Below are 25,731 nucleotides of genomic sequence, written 5' to 3'. Positions count from 1 at the left end.
TATTACAATATATGATAATAATTATTATAATGAACAAACTTGGCCCTGATGAAAACATATGGGGATGCACTTCCTTCTTTGCAGTGGAGAATGTTGTATATATAAAGCTGAACTTGAACAGTTTTGCTGAACTTTTTTCTCTCTTAGATAATAAAGTGCAGGACAGAATGGAAGAAGAGAGACCAGATAATAGACAAAGCAGATACACTAGACATTGGGATGATCAGAGCCTGGTCTAGAGCAGGGAGATGCCATGAAGAACCACAGGGCCTCAATAACAGAACAGTTACAGGAAATGAAGGAGCTTAGATGATTCCCACCAAGAGTGCTAGGTTTAAGTGATGCTTCAGGATCCAAGGGGAAACTGATTAGTAATAACCAAAAGCAGAGAGAGAACACGATGAGCTGTCACTTGTTACTTTCTCCTTCTCACTGCTGCTCAAATAAGACACAGAAAACCAAGAAAAGCAATGACCAAAGCTAAAACCAAAAAACAGCCTATATTTAGATAGTACTGACCACTGTGACCACTAGCATCTTCTATTTACTTCTAAAAGGGTTTTAAAGCAGAGATAACAATGACAATTAAAGCATGTGGTTGTAACCCAGCCTTCACAGACCAACTTTCTGACCTCTCTGGAATAACACTACCACCCCTCACAAAACAAAAATAAAACAACTAAAGCATAATCTGATAAAAATATGATCAGTAAAAAAAATCTTAAAAAATTAAAGCCAAAAATTTTAACTTCCTCTCATTATATACTCTTGTAATTTGAGAAATGAAGTAAGATAAAACTTACCATCTGAGGTTAAATTTAATGTTTCCTTGGTTCTCCAGCTATCAAACATGTCCCACAATCTCACTGTCTTATCCCAAGAAGCACTAGCAAGGATGGACTTCATTGGGTTAAAACACAGACTGCTGATGGGGCCCTCATGGCCTGATAAAACCTACAAAATTTTTCATTTACAAAGAAAAGGGAAACGAATAGTAAGAGAAGAGGGTAATGTGACAAGCAAATACATTCACATGTAAAAATATAATTTTTTTTGGCTTCCTGGAAAGTCACGCTATTTCTTCTATCATATAGTCACTTCTTCATTTTTCATTCTCTCTCTCCCTCTGCGCCCCACCCCCCAACTTACTTTCTTTCTTTTTCCTTAACCTGCTAGAATGATAGTACATCCTAATTCCATCTGGGGAAGCTTCACAGAAAATTAGGTAGTTAATAAAAATAAAACATGCTGTGTTTACCTACAGGTTAAGAGCTATTAAAAACATCAGAATTTTCTGAAATTTTGCCTTCTCCACACTAACAGCCAAGAGGAATGAGAGAGCAAAGAATTCCATCTTGCCACTCTAAGGTTGCTCTCTTCTGTTGCAAGTGAGGTAATACTAACAAGAGGGAGGTGTTACTGTTCATTTACAACAACCACCCTCTCCTCATGCATTTCACATAGTGCTTCAGTGCCAAGGGTTTGGTATATGGTAAGGTCTGTCCCTTACATCTAAGAGTCTACCAGTCTGCATAGACCATATAAAGATTTCAAAGGAATCCTGAGACCCAGCAGTAACAATTTCACCACTGGAATCCACATCCACACAAGAAAACTGGGTTGGGCGAGGAGATGTAAATGTGCGAAAGTTTCGGTATCTGCAAAGGAAAAAAAAAGGTTTTAATGTCATTGTTAATTTACAGATGCATTTTCACAATTACTAGGAGGGCATCACCATTAGGGATACCTAACATGCTATGTAACAGTCAGTATCCAAAGAGCTCTCAACAGGCTAGAATGATAAGACCAAAATTTAGTAAGATAGATATCAAGCCCCACAAGTGTTCAAAAAAATCAACTTGACAGGTACAAAATGGAAGAAAAAAGCCTAGCCAAGTTTGTGAGACAAAGCCCTAGAGCAGGGATGGAGAACCTGCAGCCTCGAGGTCACATGCAGCCTTCTAGTTCCTTGGGTGCAGTATTTTGATTGAGTCCAAGTTTTACAGAACAAATCCTTTTATTAAGGGGATTTGTTCTTTGAATTCTGGATTCAGTCAAAGGGCCACACTTAGGGGATTAGTGCTATATGAGTCATTCATGTGACATAGTATCCCAAAACCCCAACCTGACATGGGCATTATAAGCAGCACAGTATCCAGAGCAAAGACTGAAACAGTGCCACTGTACTCTGTTGAAGAAACTAAAGAAGACATAGGGCAACAGGACAGTTATATTCAAGTATTTCTAGGACTGTTGTACAAAAGAGGAATTCTAATTGTTCAATTGGCCCCAGAGGACAAAACTAGTAACTGTGTGTGGTAATTGTAGAAAAGCAAATTTTAGCTTAATATAAGGAAAAAAAAACTTCTCAATCGGGGTATGCAAACATGGAATGGGTTGCTTAGGAAGTCATTGATTTCTCTTTACTACAGATTTTTCTACTGCAGAATGGATGTTCTAGAGGGGAATTCTGTTCAGGTATGAAACAGATAAAACATCCACTGAGTTTTCTTCCAATTCTGAGATTCTATGATACTCATATGGTTCCATTCTCAAACAACCTGTGTTTCAGAACCAATACTGCGGTACCCAAGAACAATGAGAATCTACTTTTTTCCATCCTAAATTTTAGCTGAGTAGAGAAAAATAATTCAGAAAAGATGTTCCAGGCTTTGTTTTTCTTCATCTATAAAATAAGAGCTATACCAGGTCACATTATGGTACCTTCTGGTTCCAAAATTCTGAGTCTACATTTTATTGTAACATAAGAATTTATTACCTGTGGAGGTCAAAGGCTCGCACTGTTCCATCCAGAGAAGCACTAACAATAACATAACCTGTGGAGGTGAATGCCACAGCTGTGACCCCACTAGTGTGCTCTGTGAATGTGACAAAGCAGAACCCACTCAAGGTGTTCCATACTTTCACCTGCGACAGAAAGGGTTTGTGGAAGATCTCAGTGGACTTTATAATACTCTCATAAATTCCACTCACACCCCCAAAAGAGTAATTAATGTTCAATACTGAATATAATTAGAGATACTACATATTTAACTATAACTGCTGTTTGAAAGGGAGCTGAACTATACTTTTAATCCAATTTCAGAAGGCTTCTTTTACATCAGGGTACAGGAAATGAACTAGGCAGCACTGAAGAATTGAGTTCACTGAAAAATATTCTTAAACTTCTGTGGCATTAATGTTGTTACACCTCATACTCTCACACTGATGCCAAGGGTTAAATACACCACCACTATCATAGACTTCAAGTCAATCAAGACAAGAGTTGACAAAATGGGAAGAGTAATATTGTTCCTAGCCTCAACTCCTATCTACCTTGTCCTCACTCAACAAAAACAGAGAAATGCCAAAAGGTTGAAAAAAAATAGGCAGAAAAATTTGTCTAACTTAAATAAATAAATCCATCCATGATCTGAAACCCAAAAGTACAAATTGTACTTAACCAATATGGTAATGACTTAAATTGTGATGCTGACCACAGATCATTAAACACAACCAAACACTGATACATATAAGACTGAATTTTAACAGGAATAAATATTTCAAAATGTATGAATACTTAAACTTAACCACATACAGCTAAGCTGTTAAAACAGTTTCTTTCTGAGAGTGGAAGAAAATACAAGGAGTTACTTACTATAGCTATATGATTTCAGATTCATGGGACAATAGAATGAACATATACACTCCTCAAGGTTTATCTGTGAATTATTTATCTAAAATTAGTTAAGGATCTATGAATTAATTAAGTAACAAGAGGTGAAATAGTTCTTTAAGAGAAACCACTAAAATGAGCAACTTACATTACCCTGGAGCCTTACAAAAGCAGGCTAAGACTGGTTTTAACTATAGCTAATAATAAATCCCCAGCTTACTTTTCCATCAATGCCACCAGTCACTATGTACTGTCCATCAGGAGAATAGGCCAAAGACACCATGCTGTTGAAATGACCTTGCTGTTTCAGTATGTAGGACTCACTCTGCCATTCCCACACCAGCAGCTGACCCAGACCTGGAGACCAATACAACATTAGAAGAAACTGAGCAGATGAATAAATCTACTTCTGTAGTAGTTATTTCTCACTCCTCTACACTAAAATCAAGCACCAGACCTATATGTACATTCAATACTTTCATCCCAGAGGGAAGAGGGGGAAGCTGCTGCACTCTGGGTTGCTGGGATGCTGCTTTACTTTAGTGCTCACGAAAAACATACTATGGCTAAGATGATGGCATCTTAAGCTGGTCCTAAGTGGAGGAATGGGAAATATGGAGAAGTGGCCTCACAAGGCGATGGCAGGATTTAACTGAAGATTACACTATTTTCCTCCTTTGAAAGAGGGTAATCTTCATTTGGTTGACCATTAAACTGTTGTATCCACCGAACAACACGAAGACATAACTTGTAGGAGAATGATTTTATACTCAACAAAAATTGCTAAGAAAATTGGAAAGCTGTTGAGAAGAAAGACCAACAATCTTACATTACATACTACCAAAACACCACAAAATGGCTACATGACCTATATATAAAAGGTCACAAAATGAACAAAACGAGACAAGAATATTCAGCAAAAAATGGACAATTCACATTACATAAAATTGAAAAGTTTTTGCACAAACAAAATCAATGAAAGGGGGAAAAAAGGGGAAACAAATCTCTGAAGCAAATTTCTATGTCTGAAATATATGAGACATACGTGGAATACATTTATAATATAAAAGAAAAAGACAAAGGACATGAATAGCCAGTTCTCCTGGGAAAAAATCCAAGTTAGCAACAACCACATGAAAAAAGGCTCTGAATCACTAATAAAGAAATGAAAATTTAAAACTGAGGTCCACCTCACATCCATATTAACAAAAATGACAGAAAAGGAAAATGATAAAATGTTGGAAGGGTCCTAGGAAAACAAACACACATCTACCCATTCTGGAAAGCAATTGGGAGTCAAAAAGTTGTAAATATCCTTTGACCCAGGGTTACCATTACAAAGATATAAATACAGAGGAAAAGGTGCCATACATACAAAAATATTTATGGAAACACTTTTTTGTTGTTGTAATGACAGTAAACAAAGTGGGTATCCATCAATGGGGAATGGCTAAACAAATTATGGTAAATGAATGTGGTAAAATATTATTGCCTTTAAAGAATTAAGAGAAAAAAGCTACAAAGCCTTACATAAAGTAATAGGACAGAAAAGGGGAAGATCATAGTTCCAAACTGTTTTCCTGAATAGCTAGACTAATACACAGCTCCACCAGCAATACTGTAGTTGACCTGTTCTCCCACAGCCTTTGCAATTCTTGCCATTTTCCTTTTTTGTAATGTTTGCTTATCTGATCAGTGTGAAGTAGGACGTATACACACACACACACACACACACACACACACAATTTAACTTGGTAGTTCTAAAACTGGTCTGCTTCTGTCTCCTCTCTTGAACTTCCTTCTGATTTCTGTATATTTTTTAAATGTTTCAATGATACTTTTATATTTCTTTGTTTGATATAACTAATAGTACTTTTCCTTAACAACCTTCAATAATTCTTTCTCCTTTATTTAATAGATTCCCTCATTTGTAATCAGTAAGTATAGTCAAGAAAAACTATTCCATGCACTGGCTTTATCTGAAAATATGTATCATTTCATACCTCTAATCTCATTCTCCTAAGAACTGAGAAACATCTTAAGTCTTCTAGAGTTGTGATTAATCACTGCATGAATTGGAGATCTTAACTCTTTTAAAGTTATTTTTCTTTCTAAAGCTAGTATTTTAGAGTTTTTCCATAGCTTTTGATTAGTGATATCACTAAAAAGCATATGCCCCAATGAAGTCAAAGAAAGAAGAAAAGGATCCTTAAGTACAAAAATATTTATAGCAACATTTTTTTTTGCTGTAGCAAAGAACTGTTAAAGTGGGTGCCAATCAATTGGGGGAATCACTAAACAGATTATCATTATTAACATATGGGATTATTACAGATTCAGAGAACCTAGGGAAAATTTGTATGAATTCAGAGAGTGAGATGATCAAAACCAGGAAAACAATTTATACGATGACCACAATAAAGAAAAAACTAAAAGAAAACTACTCTGAAAGATCTAATTCTAATCAATGAGCAAGCATGACTCCATAACACTGATGTTATGAAGCATGCTTCCCACCTCTTGGAAAAGAGGCAATGAACCATAGGTGAAGAATGAGACATCGATCACTGTTAGAACTGGCCTTTATCTGTTTTGTTTTACTATACCCGTCACAAGGAAGAGTTTTGAATGAAAGTGGAGTGGGACAGGACCATGTTAAATGGCACAGGAGTTGGGGGTAATGATAGTGATGAAAAGAATAAAGAAAAGGCACCAATGAAACATTTTTTTAAATAGCCAGAACACAGCCAATGTCAGAAGGGGACAGAGACAAGTGGGATCATGTGAATACCGGCATGTTAAATTTAATATATACTAAAAACACACACACACAAAATGTACATTAAAAAATTTCACAGTTTCATCCTAAGATCCTTTTTCTGTACTTTTTTCATACTGAATTCATGACCAAAAAAATCCTTGAAAATAAAAAAAAAGTTCAAAACCTAAAACTCTGACTTACGTCTTGTCATACACAAAACCTCCTAATTGAAATCAGATGACTACCTTCAAGTTCTGTTACAAATGACAAAGATGGTAAAGAAAGTACCAACCTCTTCTTGGATATTACCTAAGTTTTTTCTTTTTTTTTTTTTAAATGCTTTATTCACTTCTAATTTACATCATTCGTTTCCGCCAGATTTTGAGTTACAACTTTTCTCCCCGTTTTTCCCCTACCCACCACCCCAAAATAGCAGTTCCACAGGATATCCCCTCCTCCAATCCGCTCTCTCCCATATTTTCTCCCATACCCCTTTTGACTTTTCCAGTGGATCTTATTTCCCAATTACACGTAAGATGGTATTAATAATAGTATATACACACACACACATATACATATATATTTGAATATTTGATTTTAAAACTTTCAATTCCAGATTCATTCCCTTCCTTCCTTGTCACCCACCCTTACTGGGAAGATAAGCAGTTCAGTATAGGTTGTACATGTGTGGCTAATGCAAAACAATAACATAGTAGATATATTGTAAAAAACTGACCATATTTCCCTCCCTCCTTCCTATCCCACCTCCCATTTGTTCTATTCTCTACTTGGATCCCATCCCTTTTCAAAAGTGGGTGCTTCCAACTTCCCTCCCCCCAAGCCTGCCCTCCCTTCCATCATCACCTTCCCCCCATTCTCCTGGAGGGTGAGATACCCTATTTAGTATGTATTTCACTCTCTCCTCAAGCCAGATTCAATGGGAATAAGGTTGACCCATTCCCTTTTCCCTTCCTATTCTTCGCCTCCATTGTAACCATTTTCCCTTGCCTCTTCTGTATGAGATAGTTTACACTAATCTGTCTCTCCCCATCTCCTCTCATTATATTCCTCTCACCTCTTAATTTTACCTTTTAAGTATCATCCCTTCCTGTTAAATTGGTCCTGTGCCCTCTATCTATATATACCTGTAAACATACATACACACATTCACATATGTATTCATATGCCCACATACCCTCATATATATAGATATATATATTTCTAATCCCTTCAACTACTGAGAAAAGTTTCATAAGTTACAATTATCGTTTTTCCATGTAGGAATGTTAATAGTTCAACTTTGATAAGTTCCTTATGATTTCTTTTCCCTGTTTACCATCTCATGTTTCTCTTGCTTCTTGTATCAGAATGTCAAATTTTCTGTTCAACTCTGGTTTTTTTCAGCAAGAATACTTGAAAGTCCTCTATTCCACTGAATGACCATATTTTCCCCTGAAACATGATACTCAGTTTTGCTGGGTAGGTGACTCTTGGCTTTAATCCCAGCTCCTTGGACCCCCGGAATATCATATTCCAAGCCCCTCAGTGTAGAAGCTGCCAGATCCTGGGTTATCCTAATTGTGTTTCCACAGTGTTCAAATTGTTTCTTCCTGGCTGCTTAAAATATTCTCTCCTTAATCTGGGAATTCTGGAACCTGGCTATAATTTTTGGGATCTTTTCCAGGAGGTGACTGTTGGATTCTTTCAACCTCTATTTTGCTCTCTGATTCTAAAACATCAGGACAGTTTTCTTTGAGAACTTCCTGGAGGATGATTTCTAGGTTCTTACTTTGATCATGGCTTTCAGGGAGTCCAATAATTTTTAAATTATCTCTCCTGGATCTATTTTCCAGGTCAGTGGTTTTTCCCATGAGATATTTCACATTGCCTTCTATTCTTTCATTTGTTTGCATCTGTTTAACAGCATCTTGATTTCTCATAAAGTCATTAGCTTCCATTTGCTCCAATCTTATTCTGAAGCAATGATTCTCCTCATTGAGCTTTTGAGATTCTTTTTCCATCTGGCAAATTTGGCTTTTTAAGGCATTCTTCTCCTCATTGCCTTTTTGAGCCTCCTTTGCCATTTGAGTCAGTCTGTTTTTTAAGGTATTATTTTCCTCAGTCAGGCTGTTGACTCTCATTTCATAATTGTCTTGCATCGTTCTCATTTCTCTTCCCAATTTTTCCTCCACTTCTCTTATCTGCTTCTTAAGGTCCTCTATGGTCTGTAACCAGCTTGTAATTTTCCTTTGAAGCTTTTGGTGCAGGAGTACTGACTTCACTGTTTTCCTCCTGTTCCATGCTTTGCTCCTTTTTGTCCCCAAAACAGGAGTCTAATGTTGGAATCTTCTGTCTGCTTTGTTTACTTTGCCTGCTCATTTTGCCACTCAATTACTTGACTTCTGGGCTTTTTGCCACAGTAGGACTCTTGCCACCAGACAGGGGAGCTTTCGTCCCAAACGCTGGGTTTTTCTCAACTGCCAGAGGTATTATCTAATGATGGGTGCCCTCTCTGAGGTCTCCACACACTGCACTGGATTCCTGCTGGCCTGCTGGGCTGTCCTCAGTGGGAGGTTAGCTTCTCTGTGTCATTTTGTGGGTTCTGCAGCTCCAAAGTTTGTTTTACGTGGATTGGGGAAGGTGGTAGCTGGAGCCGCGGGAAGGGCGTGCTTCTACTCCGCCATCTTGGCTCCGCCCCCCCCTGAGTTTTTCTTAACAGTAAAAGATCTGTGATTTGGTTTATGCTCAAACTGCACTAACCTGAATGACGATCTAGCTCAAAGTTTTGACTTCAGTCCCAGTAGCTAAGACCAGGTCTGTTGGAGACAAGAATTAAGTAAATAATCTGTGTATGGTCTGACTCAAGAGACACAAACCTGAACATCCAAAAGCGATCCAGTCTCCCGTGCTGTTGATAGAAATAGATGTAATCTTCTGATCTGAAATACTAAAGGGGAGACCAAAGTAGAGATAAATAGGGAGATAAAAGAACAAAGGACAATTCTAACTGAAGTTTTCTGAGATCAAGATAATTTTTGTGGATTATATACTTTATAAGGCATATAAGTGGTATAACGGAAAGAACATTGGGCCTGGAAAAAGCAAAGCTTGAGTTCAAAGCCAGCCTCAGACACATAACTCTGCATAAGCAGACTCTGCTTAAGACTCTGCATAAGTAAGACTCTGCATAAGCAAGTCACTTAACCAGTTTCTACCTCAGTTTCCTATCTGTAAAGTGGGCATAATAAGAGCACCTACTTGCTAGGGTTGTTGTAAGGATAAAGTAAGATAATATTCATAAAGCTCTTTGCAAACCTTAAACTGCTACATAAATACTAGCTATGACGATTATGGTGATGATAATGATGACTGCCCAAAACTAGATTATCAAATTCATCAATGATTCAATGAGCATTCTAAGGCAAGATGAATGAGATACCTATACTCTAATTTGTTTCAGAAATTATAGTGGTACTACCAGAAAGATGACAGAGAAGATAGAAGTGAGGCAACTCTACTGCACCCTACCAACAAAAAAGTCACTAAAAGATTTAAGGAAAAAAAAAACTAAACTCACTAAAAAATAACTGAGCAAACTTATCAACAAATTTCTAAATCAGAGATTACCTATACTGCTATCACTGTGCAAAATATATTCTCTAATATGGGACATTTTAATAAATTGAAGCAACCTGTATGTAGCAAGCTCTGAAATCTTAATTCTCTTTTGAATTTGCAATGGTATGTAGAATTTGTGTATATATATTTTTTAAACTGCATGGGCTAAACAAGTTAGCTTGACTCCCTAATGGTTTCATTAGAGATTATTCCTTACTACAGAAATTCTGTCACAGAGGAAAAGAAAACTATATCACAGAGTTGGAAAAATACCAATGCCAGAACTCCTTGGTCTGAGTACTCTCAGCTAACTCAAAAGCTCTTTCATTTTGTCAGAATTTTAAGGATTTTTGCTATATTAGTGTTTCCAATATATATCACCACAGCTGCAAATGAATTTACCTCAGGGAGTGGATCAGGTTGAACTCAGGTAGTTCATGCAAATGAAAGACTCCAGAAGCAAAGCCAGTGACCAGAAGATGAATTTTCTTGTGATATGCAGCTGATGTAAGATTATTAAAATCTCCCTCTTTGTTGAAAAAGTACCTAAGTCAATGTGAAGATCAAAGAACTGTAGTTAGGAAAAGATTCACACACACAAAACCCCAATACAGTTGCCTCAATTATTTGGATATTTCAGGTCAATGTAGTCTTTTGTATAGATAAAAGCCAACAAAACAGTTCAGTTTAATAGAAGGTGAATACAATTCTTATGACCAGGCCAAACCATGCAGTAGTGATGATCTTCTACCCTCATTTGTTATTCTCTTCTGTACTGATCACATTTAAAGTGCCTTCTCCTATGAGATGCCAAATGAATCTGAAATCCTTGTGCAATGTTTATTATATCTCTCTCATTGGCACCATTATCACATCAAAGCTCAGGTCCGAACTGTGACATCAACTTTCAAATTGTTCTTCCTCACCTGCTCCCCTCCCTCCCCAAAAAATTATTTATCAAGTACCTATTATGTGTATGTAAGGCAATGTGTACTAGGTTCTTGGGAAACAAAGAGAAGAGATAACCCACACCCTCCAGAAGTTTACGAGCACTGGGGAGTAAAGCAGGCCCTTTTTGGAATCCAAATCTATGATGACATCAGTGTGAGCAACTCTGGTGTGGAAATTCTACCACTGATAGACTGGAGACTCATCTTTCCATGTGCTCTTAAGAGAGCTGGCCGCAGGGCACTAAGAGATTGCTTGATTTACTTACACCTGGTCACAGCACTACTGTGTGTCAGAGACAGAACTTGAAATCAGGTCTTCCTGACTTTATGGCCTGCCCCCTAGCTCCATGTCCTACTCTTCTCAAGAAATACATAAGTAACTACCATATAAAGCAGTATTTGTTAAGACCCACATAAGCAGAAAAAATTACAGGATAGGCCTCTAGCTATTTTGAATTCATCTCTCCAGAATTTACTAGTTTTGGGACTGGGGATATCCTGGATAGTCCAATGGGATCTTAGGAAAGCAGGCCCCAGTTATCCAGAATGAGGCTATTAGGGATCGTGATGGACAAAGGATCACAGACTAAGAGATGGAAAGGACCTTACAGGGACACTGAGTCCAACTCTGTTATTTTACAGATGAAGTAACAGGACTGAGCCGCTAGGTGGAGCCACAGTGCACAGAGTGCTGGGCCTGGAGTCAGGAAGATTCATCTTTGAGTTCAAATCTGACCTCCAACACTTATAGTTGTGTGACCCTGGGCAAGTCACTTAACCCTATTTGCCTCAGTTTCCTCATCTGCAAAATGAGCTGGAGAAGAAAATGGAAAACCACTCCAGTATCTCTGCCAAGAAAATCCCAAAAGGGGTCACAATAGTCAGGTACAACTGAAACAACTAAACCACAGAGGTAAAACGACCTTTAAAAGGCCAGAGACACAAATGGCAGAGTAAGAAATCCTGAGCATTTCTACTGTGCCATGCTGCCTCCCTTAAATACATCTAAATGCCACAAAAATTGAGTTTTGAAAATAATAAATGCTGAGATTATGTTATCTTCCAGAACCTTTTCATTGTCTACACCAGTAACTAGTAACATATAGCATATTGCTCCAGGGTGGCACGTGGACTAGCCCACTGTTTCTTAAACTTCTTCCCCTATGGCCACTTTAGCAGTTCTTAAACTGTGGGTCTCAACCTCATCTGGGGTCATGACCCAAAGTTTAAGAAGCTCTGCTAGCCAATGGTTCATATCCCTTTTAAAAAGTTCCTGTTTCCCTATGTTTTTCAAGAGTCTTCTCTTGTAAGCATCATGACTATTTTTTCCTTACCTCTGCCCATGAGCACATTCTGGCTAAGATTTTTTTCTTGCTCTTTTCCCCACTTATTCAAATCCATTCTCAGAAGTCAGAGTTTAGGCAGGGGAGGGAGAAAAATTTGGAACTTGCAATTTTTTAAATGAATGTTAAAAATTGTTTTTACATAAAAAAAATTAAATAAATAAAAATAAATTTTAAAAATTGTTTTTACATGTAACTGGAAAAAATAAAACACTATTTTTTTTAAAAAATCAGGTAAATTCCCCCTTCCCTCCTCCAATACTCCTCTGGCCACTTCAGCACACATTCATTTCTCCTTTAAAAATCTTGTCCCCTATGACATAAGGGACAATAGAAGGAAGGATAAAGAATGACAGAGGTTTAATGTTGTACCAGAGTTACCATATGTAGAAACAGCTGAGCATATGGGCTACTCCATTCTGGTCTCAGAATATGAAAACCATCAAAGGGCAGCAATCACAAGAGGTGCCTCAGACACCAAAGCATACAGTTGAAGTTAAGAAACAGTTACTGAATTTAATTCTTTGAACAAGAGCACGGAGGAGAGAAAATCACCTACTTTGCCACATGTGAGTATTTCACTTTATCCTTTTTCTTTTCATCATCCGGGACGGTTTTTCCATGAATGGCATTGTCCTCTCTTTCTATGTCGTCATCCTCCTCCTCCTCCTTATCCCTTTGCAGTACATCTGCCCGCCAACCTTTAGGAGCTTTCAACTTCAGGCCATCTAGCTCAGTGTCACACTGCCACACACAGAGCGCCCCATCTTGGCTCAAAGTGTATAGCTGTCAGACCAAAATATACAGGTTAGCAAAAAGACAATGCTCCTCAGCCAGCTGCCTCCTCCCTCCACGGAATACACAAAGTAAGCAAGTAACTGCAAATAAGAAATCAATTGAATTTATCAAAAATTGAGTATCTATTAAGTGTTTGCTTGTCTACGTACATCCAAGCTTCCAGCTTCAAAGAAACAGGCAACGATAGCATCTTTGTGACCTCCTAGTGAATAGTAGATCAAATTATCCCATCGTTCTGCTCCAAACACCCAGGTTGTCATGTCCTTGCTCCCAATTACAAAGCACCTTTAATCACAAGAAAAAGCAACTCAAGTTACATAGTCTTTTATGATTCCACTAACAGTCTTTGATCCCCATATTGTCACAGATATAAAATCTCAGGGAAATCAAAGGGAGCTCAGAGGCCACCAACCATATCAGAACAAGTGACTCCTTGTAATGGGAATGGGAATTTGAAGATCTTCTCTGACCCTTAATAGACGTAGGGGGGAGTTTGAAGATTTCCCCTGCTCTGAAAGTAAACCCTGCCCCCTAATAGGCTGAATGTAATCACATGGAGCCTGTGATGGAGGGAATTTGCTGAAGGGAACAGCAGAGCCCACAGGAAGTTTCCCTGCTATGAAGATAAACTCTGCTCCCAAAAGGCTTAATGTAGTCACATGGAGCCTGTGGTGGGAGGAGTTTGCTGAAGGGAAGCAGAAGCCACAGGGAGCTGGTAGTCAGAGCTAGCAAGATGGTGGGGGAAAGAGGATGCTTAGGCAAGGAGATAGAGAGGTTTGTGAGTAAATATTGATCTTGTATTGGTTTGTGGGAAGGCTGAAGGATGCTATGGCTCTCAGGGTTATTATGGCTTCTTAATATCTTTGCTACTATGATGTACAGCTTACTGGTTTGGGGATTGGGTTCTCTGGTGTCTAACTAAATGCTTCAGCTCTATCCTCTATCTGGAGAGTTTGGTATATTTTGCAATTGAATGTTATGTGATACTTATAGTCACGGTCTTTATTGTAATTGTGGGCGCTGTAAATATTGCATTGGCGCTACACTCCTCTACAACTTACCTAATTAGTGGTTATCCAACCCCAGCTTAAAGACTTTAGTGAGAAAGAACATTCTACTTCTAGAGAGCTCTACTAGTCAGAAAATTACATCAAGCCTAAATTTAACTCACTGAAATTGTCAACCACTGTTCCTATTTCTGTCCTCTTGTTTCAAGCAGAATAAGCCTAATCCCTCCAACATACTGAAGACTTCTATCATGTTTCCCTTAAGTCCTGTCTTCTCCACATGTAATAGTAATAAGACTTGAAGATCCCTTTGTATTGCTAAGCTAACAGGTACTTAGCACCTAGTTTCAAATTAGTCCTCTGTAAAGAAATAGGAGGTATGAACCCCTGTTGCTGACATAAGAGGAAGGGGCTGAACAGGGAGGAGCTATACCATATATAAGGAAGAGCACAAGCTGGACAGTCAGAACTTCTTGGGATAAGCATCGTGGAGGCAGGGCAGCTGCTGCTGGACTGAAGACTGAACTGAGAAGAGGAATGAGAATTGAGACAGAATTTCTTGGAGTAAGCCAAGTGGAGGCTAGATAATGTGATTTTGATTTTAAGAAAGGAACTTGTGGTGGCAAGACTTCTAAGGGCCAGCTGGAGCTGCCAAAGACTGAGGAAGCATGACTGTGGTGCCAGTATTTTATACAAATGTTGTTGTGGCTTTGTTAATGTGTATGAATGTTATCGTGGCTTCATTAAGCCTTGTCTTTCCAGGAACAGAGACTATGAAGGATTTGAGATGAACTGGACACTGTGAGCTCCAATGTGGAGCAGGAACTGCACAGAGAGCTGGTCAAGGAGCTGGGAGCTGTCTGCCTTTGAACCCAGGTGACAGTTTGGTGGATTCAGGTAGGAGCTACCTGCCTCAAGTCAAGATGAAAAGATTTCTCCATGGATACTGAGTAGTGACTGATGAAATTGTCTGAGTAGTAACTGATGAAATAGGGTACTGAACAATGACTAATGAAATTGTGATTTACTTGTGACCTAGGGGTGGATGGCTTTTGTACTTTCCACTACCCCTTGAGAGGGTACTGAGTAGTGACTGATGAAATTGTAATTTAATTGCACCCCGTGGGTGGATGACTTTGACTTTTGTACTGTGTCCCTCAAGGAGGCAAGCCTCCCTCCTTAAGGATGACTGAATGATTGAATTACTAAATGACTGTACTTTGTTTAAAACTATGTGACCACTTTGGTGAAAACTATGTGTCCATTTTAGTTATAAGTTGCTGAGTTGTGACATGGTGAATGCTATATTTTGATTTTCTGTGAATGTTTTGCTCTGATTTGTTATTGAATAAATAGAGAGTTCAATATACTATGTCATCAAAACCTTGAAAGCTGTTCACAGCAGCAGTCTTCTGGAAAGCTGCTTGTGCTTGGCTTTATACTACAACACTGATAATTCTCATATAGCACAACCTTAATGCCCTTCACCATAATGGCTGCAATTCTCTAGGTGGTTTCTAGTTTATAAGCAATTTTCCTAGAATGCGCAGGGGGGAGGGTGATAGTGAGGGTGTAACTAAATAACACTTCTTTAAAAAAAAAAGTCTGGGTAGGAAATAATAAGAGGCAGGAAAGAAAAAAAAAAACTAAGATAATTTTAGACTATCTTAAGAGAGGTGAAGTGACCAAAACAAGGAAGACAGTTAGTGACGAAGGTCACACAACTAATATGTGTTAGGAGCAAGACTTGAACCTAGGTCTTTCGGATTCCAAGGCCAATTCACTAACCACTACATCACTTTTTACATATGAAAATAAACTTATCATATAAACCAGTTTCTACCTAAAATGAGAAAGAATAGAATTAATCTTAACTGACTACATTTGAACATCTGCCTCAAATCTCTAGGGACTCTGCTATTTGAAAACTTATATTAAATCATTATAACAAGAACTACAACAAATGTGAAGGTACAGGTGTTGTTTTAAGATCTCTATACCTCTCTGTATGTTATACAGCACAACATACCATTAAAAAATGTTCAATCTGGCATATCTGGAGTCAGTTTGGACATATATCTTACATACCTATATGTGACTTGATCTGAGTTTGAATGTCAGCTCACTTATGTACTCATTATCAGCGTGTTCAGCTTTCTGTATCTCAGTTTCCTCACATGTAAAATGAACAGGTCAGACTTAGATGACTTCTAAGATTTTTTCTAACTTTGTATCTAGGTTTTGTGAAATGTTATTTATAGTACTAATATTTTGAAAGCAATTCTGTAACATTCATGGAACATCTAAACTACAAAACTCATCTGAACATTTCAGGAACCATTCCCATGGGTCACAACTGCACAGTATTATGTACATAATACAAAGAAAAAGATTCAGGTTTAAATTATGTCTTTAAACACAAAAGTCTAGTTTTTTCCTACGTGATGCAATAAAAATATTTCTTTCAAGCAAAAATACTGCTGTAACCTAGACACACTAGTAACAAGTTAGATCCAAGATTGTTTTGGTCTATTTGCCAGGAAATCTACCACCAGAATAAGGCTTATATGGCAACAAATGATATTTCAGTAATACTTCCCAATGTTCCATCTTTCTTCACTCCATATATGATCTCTATCAACATTCATCACCAACAAAAAATAGACAGAAATACTTACTTAGAATCATCAGTCCAATCAATGAATGTAGTTTCATCATATGGCCCATAGTAAGTTTTGTCTAAGACAAAGGCATTAAATTCTCGCTTCTTTCCAGGGGCATAATACATTTGGGCAAGGTTGTCTTTTGCCACCACAAATCTCCTGCCAAACGAATAGTAAAAAAGTTATACATACAGCAAGTTTAAAACAAAAACAACAAAATTATTGTTACTGTTGAGAATGTTAGAATAAATAACTCAACTTCTCAGTCTAATAACTACTCTTATCAAACTAAATGTTATCAAGTGCCTTAACAAAGTGAGCAAATGAATTGTGTTATCAACCATTTTCCAATTCTGTCTATAATCCAGTGCTGACTGACAGTGATACAACTTAAAGATACCAAGAAGAAATCAAGCAGAAGAAATGACAACTAACTATATGACCAATTCCTGAAATTCATGAGGGTACTATATATAGTCAGCACACAAGCTAGTTATTTCCCTGACCACACTCTGAAAGGTGTTTTGAGTCCCATCTTCTGCCCCAATCACTGTTTTCTTAGCTCCAGAGACATTACTGGATAAGACATCCTTAACTCTGAACACGTTACGCAACTTGACCTTCTTAGTTAATATTGATGAATACTTCTCTAGAAGGTGGGCCTAGCAAAATCAGAGGTCAAACTATACTAAAGAGAAATGATCACCAAAGCTATTGGAGATTGGTTAAAATAATAAAAGTTGATCAGTGCAACAGATCAGACACATGATATATAGAAGCAAACAAAAATAGTAACAGTGTTGTATAAGCCCAAACATCTCATTTGCCATTATTGGGGGATGGGGGAGAGATGCTAAGAAAACTGGAAAATCAGGCACAAATTAAATTTAGACCAACAGCTCACACCATATGCCACAATAAGTTCCAAACAGACACATGATATCCATATTAAAGATCACATCACAATCAAACTAGAGACACAAAGATGTCTTTTAGAATCAAGGATATAGAAAGAGTTCTTTACCAAAAAAAAAAAAAAAAAGACAGGAAGGATCAAAATATCAACTGCTAGAAAGGATCTGTAACCTCATCAATTTTAGAGTTCCCTCCAAGGATACAGATCATAACTAATCCATGTCTGTACCTCCAGTCAAATTCTTGTCCATGTCCTCCCAAGTCTGCCTGAGGAGGTTCCTCCAACATTATGGAGGCCTTCCTCAATTTCTCCTAAACTCTTGAAGGTATCAGTGGAACGTTCATTCAGGCATATTGCCTCTCCTTCTTGCCACATGAACAGCTAATCTTCTCTTTTCTGTCATACAGTTGTTTAATGACATCCTTTATTATTCTCTGGAATTCCTCATTGGTGACACATTGTAGGTGGCTCACACCCATCAGGCTCCTTTCCACTGCCCTATGGGATGCTCATTTTTAGTTCCTCTGAAGCAGTAGTATTCACGTCTCACTGCCATACAGCAACAGTGGTACCACCTTCTAGAGTTTGTGAATTAAAAAGATGGGCTGAAGATTTCCAACCACAAAGGGTACCTGGAGGCAGTCTACCCAACTCCTCAACCCCTACTAAGGTAAAAGCCTGAAATTCATACCAGACCAAAAGATGATCAAGAAATCCATCAAGAATGCCTGAAAGTCCTCTATTTCACTTAATGTCCATTTTTTCCCCTGAAGGATTATACTCAGCTCTGCTGGCTAGGTGATTCCTGGTCTTAATCCTAGCTCCCTTATCCTCCAGAATATATTGCAAGCCCCCTATCCCTTAATGTAGAAGCTGCTAAATCCTGTGTTATACTGATTGTGGTTCCACAATACTTGAATAGAATATCTGACTTTCAAAAACAAGAATCAAAAAGGCAAGCAGGAGAGAGAAATCATAAGGGACTTATTAAAGTTGAAATGTTTATATTCTTACGTGGAAAGATGGTATTTGTAAATCATGAGATCTTTCTCAGTATTAGGGCACTTAGAGGAAAGATATATATATAGATATATATGCATACACACATATATACAAATACATATATATATATATATATATATATATATGCGTACATATAGACAGAGGACACAGTGAGTTGAATATGAAGGGATGATATCTAAAAAATAAAATCCAAAGGTGAGAGAGGAATGTACTAGGAGAAAGGGAGAAGTAGAATGAGGTAAATTATCTGACATAAAAGAGGAAAGAAAAAGAGTTTACAGTGGAAGGGAGGAGGGGGGAGGTAAAAGGGAATGAGTAAACCTTACTCTCAATGGATATGGCTTAAGGAGAGAATAACATAGGCACTCACTTGGGTTTGGAAATCTATTTTACTGTACAGGAAAAGTAGGCAGGAAGGGGATTAGAGAGGGAGGGATCATAGAAGGGAGGGCAAATTGGGGGAGAGGGTAATCAGAAGCAAATACTCTTGAGGAGAGACAGGGTCAAAGGAGAGAACAGAATAAGTGGGGGGTGAGAGAGGATGGAGGGAAATATAATTAGCCTTCCACAACATGACTATTATGGAAGTGTCTTGCATGACTATACATGCATAACCTATATTGAATTGCTTGCATTCTCAAGGAGGGTGGGTGGGGAGGGAGAAAGGGAGAAAATTTGGAACTCAAAGTTTTAAAAATGAATGTTAAAGATTGTTTTTACATGCAACTGGGACATAAGATAAGGCAATGGGGTATAGAAATCTATCTTACCCTACTGGTAATCAGAATGCACATTATCTTGGGGTGGGGGAAAGGGAGAGATGGGGAAAAAATTTGGAACTCAATCTTATGGAAGTGAATGCTGAAAACTAAAAATAAATTAATAAAAGTGACAGAAAAAAAGAAAATAGGAATGATAATAATTGTAATACTTACCTGATGAGGTAAATTGGGAAAAACAAATAAGATACGGTATGTAAAGTACTTTGGAAACATTATGTAAATGTCAGTTCTTATTCCCCATAGCTATCTTTGCAATAAAGAGTTTACTCACCAAAAAAAAAAAAAAAAGAAACCCAATGTGAAATTACAGTGACTTTTTCAACCCCAGAACTATACAAAAAGACAGCCACCAGTCCATGGGCAACAGGAAAGGTGACCACTAAGAAAGCCAGCTTCAGAGCAAGCAAGTAAGTCTACAGCCGCCCAGCACAAGCAGAGAAGGGTCTGGAACCTGCAGGGTTCTCTGTTCTGAGCAGGATTCTACAGAGAAAGTCCCAGGGAACAGCAGCAACCAGTAGCAAGCACAGCTCAGACCAGGACACCCTAGGGCTCCAAAGTCCCTATCACCCTGTCCTGACATGGCCCTGAGGGTCCTTAAGATCCAGAACCCTGAACTTCAAAGATCCACAGATGCCTAACTTAGGAATTAGAGGGAGTTCATCGTAGGAACCTAGGTGACTCAGGGTGGGATCAAATAGTACTGACTATTTCATCCAAAAGCATATCAGGAGTGGTGTTTAGCCCCACCACAAAGCCTTAATTCAGGAACTAAGGCTGGAAGAATAAACTAAAGAACACTGACCGCTATTAAAAAAAAAACTATTGCAAATCTAAACATTTTTGAAAGAAGAATAATTGTAACAACTACAAGCAGAGACTCAAAGAAAAAAATGAATTTTCCAGAAAAACAACATGATTACCAAAAAGAAATAAACAAATATTTAAAAAATGAAAACAATTTAGGAGAGGAAGCAATAAACCCTTCCAGAAATGGAATCCCTGAAAATTAGAATACATATTTATATTATAACAGAAACCAATAATTCCGGGGGGCGGAACCAAGATGGCAGAGTAGAACCAAGACCTTCCCGCGGCTACGGCTTCCACCCTCTCCAATCCATGTAAAAAGGGGACTCTAAACAAACTTTGGAGCTGCAGAACCCACATAATGACACAGAGAAGCTAACCTCCCGCTGAGGACAGCCCGGCAGGCCAGCAGGAATCCAGCGCAGCGCTCTGGGAGCTGAGCCCAGCCCCATGCCAAGGCTTTAGCCCCAGGGTGGGCCTGACTAGCCGCTGGCGAGAGGGACTCCAGATCAGCGGCAGCAGTGTCAGTTTCCAGATTTATCAACACATAGATGCGAAGGACAAAGTGAGAGGCCAGTGCCGTCTGGACTTTGGAACCAGTAAGTGGGAGTGCGTGGCTTTGGCCCCCGGGGCTAGAAGCCACTGAGGCGCAGGCACAGCCAGCCAGTGCCTGGTGGCAGCTTCAGCTCCTGGCCTGCAGAGTGTAGGGGGACCAAGCACCAGGCTGAGGGGTAATCGCTCTTGCTTTAACCTGCTTGGATCTGGATTGCAGTCTAGGGTGGAGGTCCTGGGGTGTGTGTCCAGCTTGCCAGAGCGTGTGGAGACCTCAGAGGGGGCACCCATCTAATACCTCCGGCAGCTGAGAAAACCCCAGCGTTTGGGACGAAAACTCCCGTCTGGTGGCAGAGTCCTACTGTGGCAAAAAGCCCAAAAGTCAAATAATTGAGTGGCAAAATGAGCAGGCAGAGGAAACAAAGCAGACAGAAGATTCCAACATTACACTCCTATTTTGGGGATAAGAAGGAGCAAGGCATGGAACAGGAGGAAAACAGTGAAGTCAGTACTCCTGCACCAAAAGCTTCAAAGGAAAATACAAGCTGGTTACAGACCATAGAGGACCTTAAGAAGCAGATAAGAGAAGTGGAGGAAAAATTGGGAAGAGAAATGAGAACGATGCAAGAAAATTATGAAATGAGAGTCAACAGCCTGACTGAGGAAAATAATACCTTAAAAAACAGACTGACTCAAATGGCAAAGGAGGCTCAAAAAGGCAATGAGGAGAAGAATGCCTTAAAAAGTCGAATTTGCCAGATAGAAAAAGAATCTCAAAAGCTCACTGAGGAGAATCATTGCTTCAGAATTAGATTGGAGCAAATGGAAGCTTTATGAGAAATCAAGATGCTGTCAAACAGATCCAAACAAATGAAAGAATAGAAGGCAATGTGAAATATCTCATGGGAAAAACCACTGACCTGGAAAATAGATCCAGGAGAGATAATTTAAAAATTATTGGACTACCTGAAAGCCATGACCAAAGTAAGAACCTAGAAAGCATCCTCCAGGAAGTTCTCAAAGAAAACTGCCCTGATGTTTTAGAACCAGAGGGCAAAATAGAGGTTGAAAGAATCCACCGATCACCTCCTGAAAAAGATCCCAAAAAGAAAACTCCTAGGAATATTATAGCCAGGTTCCGGAATTCCCATATTAAGGAGAGAATATTACAAGCAGCCAGGAAGAGACAATTTGAATATTGTGGAAACACAATCAGGATAACCCAGGATCTGGCAGCTTCTACACTGAGGGATCGAAGGGCTTGGAATGTGATATTCCGGAGGTCAAGGGAGCTGGGATTAAGACCAAGAGTCACCTACCCAGCAAAACTGAGTATCATGATTCAGGGGAAAATATCGTCATTCAGTGGAATACAGGACTTTCAGGCATTCTTGCTGAAAAAACCAGAGTTGAATAGAAAATTTGACATTCAGATACAAGAAGCATGAGAAGGTAAACAGGGACAAGAAATCATAAGGAACTTATCAAAGTTGAACTATTAACATTCCTACATGGAAAAACAATAATTGTAACTTACGAAACTTTTCTCAGTAGTTGAAGGGATTAGAAATATATATATATATATGTCTTTATATGAGGGTATGCGGGTATATGAATACATATGTGTATGTGTGTATATACGTTTACAGGTATACATAGATAGAAGGCACGGGACCAATTTAACAGGAAGGGATGATACTTAAAAGGTGAAATTGAGAGGTGAGAGGAGTATAATGAGAGGAGATGGGGAGAGACAGATTGGGGCAAACTATCTCATACAGAAGAGGCAGGGGAAAATGGTTGCAATGGAGGAGAAGAATAGGAGGGCAGAAGGGAATGGGTCAACCTTATTCCTATTGAATCTGGTTTGAGGAGGGAGGGAAATACACACTAAATAGGGGATCTTACCCTCCAGGAGAATGGGGGGGAGGGGATGAGAGGGGGGATGATGGAAGGGAGAGCAGGCTGGGGGGAGGGAAGTTGGAAGCACCCACTTTTGAAAAGGTACAGGATCAAAGTAGAGAATAGAACAGGTGGGAGGGAAATGTAGTCAGTCTTTTACAATATATCTACTATGTTATTGTTTTGCATTAGCCACACATGTACAACCTATACTGAACTGCTTGTCTCCCCAGTGGGGGTGGGTGGCAGGGAGGGAAGGGAATGAATCTGGGATTGAAAGTTTTAAAATCAAATATTCAAATATATATATATGTGTTTGTGTGTGTGTGTGTATATATATATATGTATACATATATATATATATACTATAATTAATACCATCTTACATGTAATTAAGAAATGGGATGTACAGGCACTGAGGCATAGAGATCCACTGGAAAAGTCGAAATGGGTATGGGAGAAAATATGGGAGACAGCAGATTGGAGGAGGGGATATCCTGTGGGACTGCTGTTTTGGGGGGATGGGTGGGGTAAAAACAGGGAGAAAATTTGTAACTTAAAATCTGGTGGAAACGAATGATGTAAATCAGAAGTTAATAAAGCATTAAAAAAAAAAAGAAACCAATAATTCCATGAGACAGGAAGTAAGAGCAGAACAAAATCAGAAAAATCTAAGATATCTGCTAACAACTAACCAAGGCATGAAGAGATAATTCAAGGATTATTGGACCCTCTGAAAACCATAATAAAAATAAAACCCAGACATTACATTTATTTCTAGAGATCCTAAGTGAAAACTGCCCAGATCTATTAGCACCAAGAGGCAAAGTGAAGACAGAAAGAATCCACCATTTCCTAAAAAGTTGCTGTGACTGGTCCAGCCATTCTGGAAAGCAATTTGGAGTTATAGCAAAAGTCACTGAAATGTGTCTACCCTTTGACCCTGTTACTACTATAAGAAACATTGAAGAGATTAGAAGCTGAAAAAAAGTCCTTATGTAAAAAAAAAATTTTTTTATACGAGCACTTTTTTGTTGTAGCAAAGAACTGTATTCAAATTGGGCTAAACAAGGGTTGGGGAACCTGTGGCATCAAGGTCACATGTGACCCTGTAGGTCCTCAAGTGTGGCTTTTTGACTGAATCCACACTTCACAGAACAAATTCCTGTAATAAAAGAACTTGTTCTATAAAACATGGGCTCAGTGGAAAGGCAGCACCCAAGGACCTAGAAAGCCACACGTGACCTCAAGGCTGCAGGTTCCCCACCCCTGGGCTAAACAAGTAGGGTATAGAAATAGAATGGAAAATTATTGAGCCATGACTGAAAAAAGGGAGAAAATTAAAATTTGTATGAAAGAATGCAGCATGAATTGAGCAGAACAAAGACCACAATATATTCACTGATTACAACAATATATTCACAGGACAACAATTTCAAAAGATTTAACAACTCTGATCGATGCAGACTGGCCAACTATGACCCTACCTGACACATGAGATGACAGAAATGATGAAGGGGATGGCTTCAGAAAAACCTGGGAAGACTTAGATGAACTGATACAAAGTGAAGTGAGCAGAACTAGGAGAATATCATACACAGGAAGAGCAATATTGTTAAAAATGACCAATGGGAAAGACTTAGCTATTCTGATCAACACAATGATCCAAGACAATTCTGAAGGACACATGATGAAAAATGCTATCCACCTCCGGAGAGAACTGATAAACTCTGAGTGCAAATTGAAGAGTAATTTTTTAACTTTATTTTTCTTGCTTTTTTTTTCTTTTGGAACACAGATAATATGGAAGGATGTTTTTGCATTATTTCACAGGTATAACTAATATCTTATAAATTGCCTTGTCAGTGGGTGGAAAAGGAGATGGAGGGAGAGAATTTGAAATTTTTTTAAAGAATGTTACAAATAAAGATATAATGATTTTTTTAAAAAATAAAATATTTTTGAAATATCCAAAGGACAATAAAAGACATACCTTTCTTCCTCATTCCAATAAATCTAGCATCCCCTTACCTGCCATCTGGGGAAAAGGAGACACTGTGAACAGAGCCATTGAAGTGAAAATGATGCAGCACAGATTTGCAAACCAAACTGACAAGCAAGGCTGCTCCCTCTGAAATTAAAACAAGAAATAGTTGACAGATAGAATATGGAAAAAGAGCATCAAAGAATCTGAAGACTGGAAGAGAATTTCATGGCCATACCCAATCCATACACAGAGATAATCCCCACTGTAGCATTCCTAACAAATGGTTCATCCATCCTTTAAGACCTCTAAGGAAAGGAACCGCTCCCGCCTCTGCCCGTCCCCCACAACCAATCCCCTTCACCTCCTGAAGTAGAACATTCCACTTTTTAGGGCATTTTTCTTGAAATTGAACCTAAATTTGCCCCTTCCTTTTCCAACTTCCATCCATTGCTCCTATTACAATTTCTAGGGTTAAAAAGGACAGTCTGATCCTTTCTCCACAACACAACACTTCCTTCAAATAAGGATGACGATGACAATGATGATGACGACAATGATGACAATGATATGGTACTCACATTTATATAGCACTCCGAGGTTTCCAAAGCACTTCACAAATACTATCTCATTTAACACCCTGGGAGATAAGTGCTATATTATCACCATTTTACAATGAGGAAACTAGGGAAAGCAGAGGTTAAGTGACTTGCCTAGAGTCACATGGCTACTAAGCGTCTGAGGACAGATTTGAACTCAGGTCTTCCTGACTCTAGGTCTTGCACTCTATCTGTTGAGCCACCTACCTGAACATAACTTTAAAGACTGCCTTCAGCTCTGACAATCCAAAGCTATGAATTCCAAGAAAGGCAGAGCGCTACAGTAAAGAAAGATCCACCTTGGAGTCAAAAAGACTTGGGTTCAAATCCTGCCTCTGATACATATGCTG

The 25,731-nt window shown here is 38.6% G+C and overlaps 1 protein-coding gene across 1 annotated transcript in view; it reads right to left on the bottom strand.

The window, feature by feature from the left end:
- Positions 1-25,697, bottom strand: part of LOC138151526 (periodic tryptophan protein 2 homolog) — a 45,173-nt gene extending 19,476 nt beyond the window's left edge. Inside the window, exons 1-10 of the mRNA XM_069075085.1 lie at positions 24,830-25,697; positions 16,832-16,975; positions 13,296-13,431; positions 12,908-13,134; positions 10,458-10,601; positions 9,314-9,384; positions 3,897-4,033; positions 2,780-2,928; positions 1,511-1,658; positions 804-954 (exon numbers count right to left, since the gene is read on the bottom strand). Coding sequence (XP_068931186.1) covers positions 804-954; positions 1,511-1,658; positions 2,780-2,928; positions 3,897-4,033; positions 9,314-9,384; positions 10,458-10,601; positions 12,908-13,134; positions 13,296-13,431; positions 16,832-16,941 — 1,273 coding nt within the window. The 5' untranslated portion in view covers positions 16,942-16,975; positions 24,830-25,697. The remainder of the gene's footprint in view (positions 1-803; positions 955-1,510; positions 1,659-2,779; positions 2,929-3,896; positions 4,034-9,313; positions 9,385-10,457; positions 10,602-12,907; positions 13,135-13,295; positions 13,432-16,831; positions 16,976-24,829) is intronic.
- Positions 25,698-25,731: the final 34 nt, after the last annotated feature.

Source organism: Petaurus breviceps, unplaced genomic scaffold (genome assembly GCF_028583685.1).
Source record: "Petaurus breviceps papuanus isolate PSGF00001 unplaced genomic scaffold, PetGlider_PUasm1.0 90897, whole genome shotgun sequence".
Taxonomy (NCBI): domain Eukaryota; kingdom Metazoa; phylum Chordata; class Mammalia; order Diprotodontia; family Petauridae; genus Petaurus; species Petaurus breviceps.
The sequence above is the reverse complement of the archived record's forward strand: the minus strand, read 5'-3'. Positions and strand labels throughout refer to the sequence as shown.